This window comes from Nicotiana tabacum, chromosome 4 (assembly GCF_000715075.1).
Source record: "Nicotiana tabacum cultivar K326 chromosome 4, ASM71507v2, whole genome shotgun sequence".
In the NCBI taxonomy this organism is placed as follows: Eukaryota; Viridiplantae; Streptophyta; class Magnoliopsida; order Solanales; family Solanaceae; genus Nicotiana; species Nicotiana tabacum.
In genome coordinates this window covers 57409122-57418207 of record NC_134083.1, presented here as the reverse complement: position 1 = coordinate 57418207, position 9086 = coordinate 57409122, and the positions used below count along the sequence as shown (strand labels likewise).

The 9086-nt window shown below is 33.0% G+C and overlaps 1 protein-coding gene across 1 annotated transcript; it reads right to left on the bottom strand.

Annotated features, from left to right (window-relative positions):
• Positions 1–684: 684 nt before the first annotated feature.
• On the bottom strand, positions 685–6582 carry LOC107781575 (polyadenylate-binding protein-interacting protein 12). Its single transcript, XM_016602302.2, has 11 exons — positions 6340–6582; positions 5677–6194; positions 5256–5366; positions 5109–5153; positions 4920–4992; positions 4718–4830; positions 4542–4601; positions 4216–4263; positions 4056–4124; positions 1114–1175; positions 685–1020 (listed from the first exon to the last, which is right to left on the bottom strand). Exons 2-11 carry the CDS (start codon positions 6094–6096, stop codon positions 966–968), a joined length of 1056 nt encoding a protein of 351 aa, XP_016457788.1. The 5' UTR covers positions 6097–6194; positions 6340–6582; the 3' UTR covers positions 685–965.
• Between the last annotated feature and the right edge of the window lie 2504 nt (positions 6583–9086).

Below are 9086 nucleotides of genomic sequence, written 5' to 3'. Positions count from 1 at the left end.
ATGAATAATTTTCAATAATTCCCATAAACCCTTTGATTTTGAGAAACATTAGCTTTTTCATCTTCTTAATGTGATAGATACTCTGTGTTCAAATTTTCCGATGGTTCAAAATAATATTTGTATCACATAAAAGTTACTATTAAATTAATTGCAATTTTTATTGCTTAAAATATCTAATAAGACAAAAATTAAGAGATAAATAAATGTCTGTCTTGTCTTCCTTTTTAGCTAGTAGTTTTGCCAACGTTAAGCGTCTGACCAAATAGCACCCTAACCAAAACAAAATTCCGAAAGTGGGGATCTCTATATTAAAAAAAATACGAATTTAGGCTAAGATTGTCAAGTCAAATACACTGTTTCTGTTGCATGTAATGGTACTTGACCTAATAAACTTCAGGAGTAGATTAAAACAAACAAACCTGCCGCATGAAGTTCAAGATCACATTAACACAGCAGCCGTTAGCAATCAGTTTAGTTCAATCTCCCTATACATAGCAGAGGTTAAATTATACAACCAGTCACTGGTCACATTTATTAAAGAAATGCATGAAAAACAAACTCAAAGAAAAGGAAGAGGTCCATTGTCATTCCGCTCCATCACTTACTGCTGGTATAACTAAAATACACAGCCCCAGTGAACAACCTCAGATATATATAAGAGAAAAACACAGATAGATTGGGGGGTAGAGGAATATCACAGAACTCGTTGATACTGTTAGAACATCAGTCACATCAGTACTCGAGGAAGTGCCTAGAGAAACATAAATATACCAGACTTAATTTACATCAACATAAGCACTCATACCAACGGTACAAGCTCAAAAACAGTATCCTGTGGATGAGAGATGCCCTGCTGAGTAATGCGGATAAACTAAAAGACAAATGCCACAAGGAACTCGGTGGTATCTGTATCTACGTATGTATTTAGATGTAAGATCAGCTGAGGGATGCAAAGTGATTTGTCACTACACTGCCGGGCGAGGAGCATGTGGTCGAACAGGAGTCTTTGATGGGCTTACTCTACAGTATGCAAAAAACGTTTAAGATTAATGAATATGTCAGTAAAATAGAGAAGAAGCATCAGCATGATTTGCACTGGAATCAGAGAGCAACCTTATAGGGAGTGATCCTAGGATTGCACCACTGCAGTTCAGAGCAGCAATGGCACTCTCAGCCTGTAATAATCAGAAAAATCATAATTAAACTACACAAACAACATAATCGTGCAATGCCCCCATGCTGAATTTCCTTCAAGGGAGAGCGAAACAAAAATAATAAGCAGTAGAACGGAGGAATTCAAAATTTTCTACTTTGAATTTCCTCAAATATATATAACATTATGGGGAGTATAAGGACTTTTGGGACCAATTATTGAGATCATAAAATGCAAGACCAAGCAAACTAATCTCGAGTAAAACGCCAAGCGAGAAAAATCCACACCATGCATGTTCCATGAAAGTAAGCAACAGAGTCTAGAAATACATCTGGTCGAAGAAGACAATATAAGGTAAAGTCTAACAGCAACAAAGCTCGTCATTGCCACAGCTAGAAGTGTTCCCGTAAAAGTTTGGACCTACAACTAATCACAAGGAGGAGGTAAACAGAAGTGTGGCATTCTCCTATCCAAAAACAGCTAGTGTGTACTCTACAAATCCCAGATGTGTTGCAGATTGCATCCACATGACTTACAAAGCTGGCACCTTTAAACATAAATTCCACATGTGTTGCAGATTGCATCCACAATCCTGAGAGAGTACCATGAGGAAGTTCAAATCTAGAACCTCCACCAAAGACTAATAAAATCTCTTTTATAATTCCCTATATCCATTCTCAATGAATGCCGGTGGATGAAGATATAGCATGCTAGTTGAAAGTAACTGAGGAACGGAGAAATTCTCAGATATATCATATCCTGATGCAAGCATATTGAAGAATCTTTGTCGTGAAAACCACACTTAACGACATAATAGGCACTAAAGTAGTAGTACTTTTGTCCAATGTGAAGATTACTTGGATGGTAAAGCAGATCTACTTTATATAATAGTATCTCACGAAGGAGTACTAAGTATAAAGAACTTCCTTCCAGCTTCATTTAAGTGACAAGACGTACAGACTACACATAGTAAAAGTTGTAAAGGTTCCCATCAAAGCAACAGCCATAAACATATAATATATTCAAGACCCCCAAGTCCGCACGCAAAGTAACAGCTCAAAAGTTGGTCACTGAGAGATGAAGAAAATCCGAGCTGGGCAGCCTCAAAAACACCGAGATCGCAATTCTATTTACCCCACATTACAGTGAATTACTAATAATCTACTGGCATGTACTCATTAGCTGCCAAATATACCACATGCCTGTTGAACTGATCAAAATGACAACATAGGCAACTTCTTATTTCCTGCTGTCAAGGAACCATTTTATAAGTGATTATTTTTTCTTATAATGTCTTCGGGTTTCTTCCATGAAGTAATCAACTTAACTTTTTAAAACAAACATCCAGTTTTTCGAAATGTAGTGATTCTGAGACTGTCCATTTGTTTCCCGGATAACTAAAAGATAGAAAGGCAAGAAGACCCCATACTCATCCCAGTTAAGGAATTAAGGGGTCCTTTGATCACAGATTAGTTATGCAAGAATTATAATGAAATAATGTTATGCAGTGGATAATTATCAATTATGTAAAGATTGCTATCCCGCCAATATCATTTTAAAAACTACTATCCGGCCAATAATAATATCATAATAATGTAAAAATTATTATATGGTAAATGATAATACATAGGGGTTGTCAACTTCAAAGGCATTTTGTAGATACTCTTACAGAGATATTGCTAATAAACATATTTCTATTCCACATTCCATCCCAGATAAAATAATACATAGATTACCGGCGGAAGTTATGCCAATATTAGTAATGCAGTACTTAATACTTCTTCCGTCTTAAATTATGTGTCTTAGTTTGACTAATTAAGCAAAGTAAGGAAGACTTTTGAATCTTGTGGTCTTAAAGTAAAGATGTGTGTAACGTACCAAAATGTCCTTGAATCTAGTGGTCTTAAATATGCCATGTGAAATGTTGGAGTTAAAGAGTTACTAAAGGCATTCTTTTTTAAATAGACTAAAAAGGAAAATAAGACACATAAATTGAAATGGACCGGGTACCTATATCAAACATTGAATCAATTATGATTTCACACTAGAAACCAAAAATTTTATTAGTTATAAGAGTTTTATTTATTTTATAGTCTATATGTATTAGTTATGCGGAATTTTATATTGGGATCGTTTTTTAAGCAGCTGACCAGAGGACCCCTCTCCCTCCAGCTGTAACTCTATCTACACAACTAAATACCTCAACCATTTATATTGAACAGCAAGTGGGTACCATATCTCTATATTCGTCATCCACTCTACTACTCTTAACAAATAAGCAACCAATAAAAATCAAGCACATCTGCTATACTGAAAAGAAGTACAAGGACATTAGCATCCACAGCTAGAACTGACCTGCAGATGATATGGACCTTTTCACACCAAAGAGTTTCAACTGCAATAAAGATTATTACCAGAGAGAAAGTAATGCTCACATGGCTCATGTTATGTAGATTAGGATAAATTTCTGGTGACAGAGATAGATATCAACACAAACTTCGACTCGCATTCCAGTAAGCAAGGGAAGAAAAACTTTGAATCGAAATTCAAATTATGTCAGCATTATCTCAAATTCACAGGAGTGGCTACACGACTACCAAGAACTTACTTTGCCCAGATGAACTTTACCCAAAAAGGCCAAAAACTGAAATTTTTTACACTTAGATTGTAAAAGAGTCAAATAACATCAAGCTAATGCAAAACTACATGCATGGATAGTGAAAGACAAACATGCATTCTGAGCTAACATGAAACAGTAAATGGAAGCACTGCCAAATCTCCATCATCACATTGAAAGCATCTGATTGGAGGTTCTATTAGTTCTTAAGAGTAGAAAGAAGCACGAGTCCAGAACACTATGATATACGAGTGGAAGTTACCAAGAAAGGCTCATGGAAGTTACCATAACAAACTCGACAAAAGCTATACGAGTGGAATGATGATAGTCACCAAGCAACCTCAAGCGCTTAACCTGCATTAGAGAAGAAAAAGGTACAGAGTTAGGACCTTAACTAGGACATGCACTTTCAGACAAGTCACCTGAGAAGCTACAAAGTACAAACCTCTCCACAAAAGGATTCAAAGAAGAGCTTGACATCTCCTTGAGTAACCTGCTTCATACAAATGAACAGGTCATAAAGCATTTGTCTTCATAGATGCTCTCCAAGACTCCAACAATATAAAGCAGGGATTACAACAACAACAACAACCCACTAAAATCCCACAAGTGGGGTCTGGGGAGGGTAGTGTGTACGCAGACCTCACCCCTACCCCGGGGTAGAGAAGTTGTTTCCGATAGACCCTCGGCTCAAGAAGACGAAAAGAGACAATAAATCAGTAACGGAAACAAAGACCAGAATATAAAGCAGGGATTACAAACCCAAATTACCTTTTTATCAATGTTTGTACAGTATATAGTTCTTGCACACATCTCCCTTTCATCTTCGGACTGCATACCATAGCCAAAGGTAAAAGTTTCAGTATTAGCAACACGGGGGTATCCATTCGTCACCTCAAAAGCAATTTTACAAAAGGGAAGTACCAGAAGTATACACATTTTCTCACCCTTGGAAGAAATACTGGATTAACAGGCGCAATTGCAGTTTTAGAGGGAAGCACTCTCACAGGGTAAAACCCTAGCATAGTTCCTGCAAGACTCAAAGCATTCCTTGCACCTTCTGCAGACCATACATGGGACAATACCACTGTTAGACAACAAGAACTTTAACCAAACAAATGTCAAACCAAAGATTATGGTTCAAGATACCTTCATCAGTGAATTCAATAAACGCGAAACGGAGTACAGAATTGGGGTCTCCACATATGCGACAGTCGACCACCTTCAGCACATTAAGGTTAGTCACATTACAGCAACAAAAGATTTTATTAACATAAAAAAAAATGCAATAAAATATGACTGAATGAGGAAGCATGACCAAACGAGAAACATATTCACCTGCCCACAAGTAAGAAAGAGTGTAGCAAGTTGCTCTTCAGTCACCTGCACAGAATAAGAAAAATTAGTCTCGATGGAAAAAAGATGAAGGTGAAAATTGAAATAACCAAATAAAATATAATGAACAAGTAACCATTTTTTAAGCACCTGATGATCAATGTCAGACACATAAACAGTCCTCCTTATAACCTCTTCGCGTTGGGCCATGCTTGTCCGGACATTCATCTTTCTCCTACCAAGTCCATAGCCATTTCTCTTCTGCCAATCCATTTCAACCCGAATAGTTAGCCATCACTCCAAGACAGTGTTCCATAACAAACAAGGTTACAAAAGCTAACTACAATAGACTTCTCTTTTTTCAAAATAATAGGGCCAGAGAGAGACACAAAAATCCTCCTTTTAGACCATCCTCATTTTTATGTTCTTGCATGATACCAACTGTATGAAATTTCCTAGTACTAGAAGTTATCATGTTATATTTAACATACATAAACTGGACAACCTAACATTTGCATATGCACAATTTTTTCCAGTAGCTATTATATAAAAACATGATAAATTTAGTTACCCTTCTGCTGAAATTTCCATCGCCAGCGAGTCCAGCTTGCATAAAAAAATTGAAAGCATCAAACCCAAATTGTTCTCCACCGGAAAGGAATTGCACTACTCCACCGTGGTTGGTAGAGAGTGAGGGGGGCACAAACTCTTCAGCCATGGGGTTCAACTTTGAGAGCATTTCCTCCAAATCCCTCATCTCCCTGCTGTTAAACCCTTCCTCATCACCGTTCATTTTCTGATGATGAAAATTATGCTGACTCAGCACTCCATTCCCGCTGATAGCCATTTGAGGCTTATGCTGCACTGTGGTTTTCATCTGAAGATTCTGATCATTGGGTAACGTTGACCGTGGCACGCCGTTCTGATGAGCGACGGCAGCAGAATCATTGGCGTCCGTCCGATTCAGCGAGCCATTCTCATCCACGGCCATGATTATTCCTTCTTTCAGCAACTATGTGTGTGTGTCACAGTGCCCAAAGACTGTTCCTTTTTCTCCTTTTCTTTAACTCTTTTTTCCTAATTTGGGTTCTGTCGAAAAAGCAAACCAAAAAAAAGATCAGTCCTTTCATTTCCAATTTTATCAAGCTGGTGTTTTAATATTACAGTTTTTGGTCCACAATATGAGCCAAAAGGAAAAAAAAAGAAGAATAAATTGGAAATCGGTAATTCATACCTGATGAGTCTAAAGGGTGTCCATTAATCAAAGAACACAAAACCCAAACTCAAAGATTGTGAGCAAAAACAGGGTAAGACTTTCCTTTTTTTTTTTCGTTGATTTTACTGAGTCTGCAGAAACAAAAACAGAATAAATGACGACAGAGAAAGAGATAGAGAAATAGGAGAATTCTGTAGTACAGTAGAGAGGGAGTATTTTAGTTCTTTGGATGGTCCGTTTTGCCACAGCTCATTTTGTTTTGGACTTTGTTTACTGGTAAGCACCGATCAAGATATTGTGACTGTGAGTGATATTGTGAGTTCGAGTCACCCAAATGTAACGTGAGAAGTTCTTGGAATGAGGAATCAGATAGTCTATCGGAAACAGTCTCTCTACCCTCTCTACCCTAGAGTAGAGGTTTCACTAGTGGGATTATACTGAGTTATTGTTATTATTATTTTTCTCTCGCTAGACTATATTATCAACTAAAATAAACTAGTATTAGTACTCGCTAAATGCACGGACACAAAGTATATCAAATTATGATTTATATTATTTAGGTTATGTGCAAATAACCTTACTATTTAATTTTCACATAAAAATTATAGATAATCATTAAATATTAAAAAAGAAGAATACATGAAATCATTTTTCAAATCTCGTAGTGGATAAGCTTTTTTTTTTTCTTTTTAAATTTGTAACAACATAATCTCTTGATTTTGTTACTTGCATCTCATTCTTTGATCAATATTAAAGAATACTAAAAATGTCACGTTGTGATCTATCTTGTTTGAGCATATTAAATCATATTATTTTAATAAAATTCTTACTAAAGCTTTGTTTTGCATCTCAAGTTCAAATATGTCTTATCCTTCTACATTTTTTTCTCTTTTTGTTTTTTGCTTATAGTTATTATATTACTCATTACTTAATATTGTCTACCGTCATGTGATTTTTTATTAGTTTATCAACTAACTTAATGTCTCAATAATTTTTTCTATAATAATCATCGATAATTATAATTTTTTTATTCCTAAAATTTAATATATTTTTACACTTTATCCTCTTACTCGAGACTCTTTTATCATTTAAATGTATCAATAATATTATTTTATCTAGTTATTTAATTTATTTATTTAAACTAATTCAAAGTATAAGTATAATTCAAAGTATATATTTAAAGTCTAATATATAGTATTATCACATTTTCATGTGCTTTTCATTAACTTGTCACTTCATTTAATATCATTATCAAAATATATTATAAATAGATAAGTAAAATTTTGATCTTGCATAAATATTTATTTTATTTTTAAACTATTGCTCTAAATTCTTAAATTATTTCAATTAGTCAATAATTTTTTTAAGTATTGCATATTTATTTTATTTATCTCTAATTTATTTTTATTCTTCATTTTTTTTTCTTTTAGACTTCAGTTACGTGGCATTTTCCACAATATGACATTTCTTAGTAATCTACTAATGTAAAGTTCGGTATTACGATTATTTGTTTTAACTTTCTTAAGTCTGGTAACAACATAATCTCTTAATTTTATTACTTGCATTTCATTTCGTGATCAATATTAAAGAATACTAAACATGTCACATTGTGATCTATCTTGTTTGAGCATATTAAATCATATTATTTTAATAAAATTCTTACTAAAATTTTATTTTACATCTCAAGTTCAAATATGTCTTATCCTTCTACATTTTTTCTTTTTTTGTTCTTTGCTTATAGTTATTGTATTACTCATTACTTAATATTGTCTAATGTCATGTAATTTTTTATTAGTTTACCAACTGACTTAATGTCTTGATAATCTTTCTTATAATAATCATCGATAGTTATAATTTTTTTATTCTTGAAATTTAATATATTTTTACATTTTATCCTCTTACTCGGAACTCTTTTATCATTTAAATGTATCAATAATATTATTTTATCTAGCTATTTAATTTATTTATTTAAACTAATTCAAAATATATACTTAAAGTCTAATATATAGTATTATCACATTTTCATTTGGTTTTTCATTAACTTGTCACTTCATTTAATATCATTATCAAAATATAATATAAATATATATGTAATTTTTTTATCTTGCATAAATATTTATTTTATTTTTGAACTATTGCTCTAAATTCTTAAATTATTTCAGTTAGTTAATAATTTTTTTAAGTATTACATATTTATTTTATTTATCTCTAATTTATTTTTATTCTTCAATTTTTTTTGTTATATCTATTAGATTTCAGTTACGTGGCCTTATACACAATACGACATTTCTTAGTAATCTACCAATGTAAAATTCGGTATTACGATTATTTATTTTAACTTTCTTAAGTCTGGTATATAATAACCTATCATAAGACATGAAAGCTGAAAATGAAAAACAAAACAAACCAAAAAAAAAAAGAGGGAGATAGAAGATTTACGTTAAATTTAGGATAGAGTTGATATTAATTACTTTCGTAAATAAAGTTTTTTTTAAGTATTAATTGTTAATTTTATCCTAAAATTGTCAAATGACTTCTTATTATTTTTGCCACTTGATTTCACCACATTACCAACTATCCTCTTATTTTATGTATATAAAAAATATTGATATAGATATATAAATATAATTTATTAATTCAAAAAAATTTATTGCAATTTTTATTAGCTTTGTCCTAATTTTGCTATGTGTCTTACTCTTAATATGTTACTCGGCTTAACCACATTGTAAATTACCATTCTCTATTAAAACAAAATTTTAGAATAT

What these genes read in the sequence shown, in the direction of transcription:
- LOC107781575 (XM_016602302.2), bottom strand. Translation starts at nt 6,096, where the DNA reads ATGGCCGTGGATGAGAATGGCTCGCTGAATCGGACGGACGCCAATGAT. An exon ending in GTACAAACATTGATAAAAAG is followed by an intron (nt 4,264 to 4,541) that starts GTAATTTGGGTT and finishes TGTATGAAGCAG; the next exon opens with GTTACTCAAGGAGATGTCAA. An exon ending in TTGAATCCTTTTGTGGAGAG is followed by an intron (nt 4,125 to 4,215) that starts GTTTGTACTTTG and finishes TCTCTAATGCAG; the next exon opens with GTTAAGCGCTTGAGGTTGCT.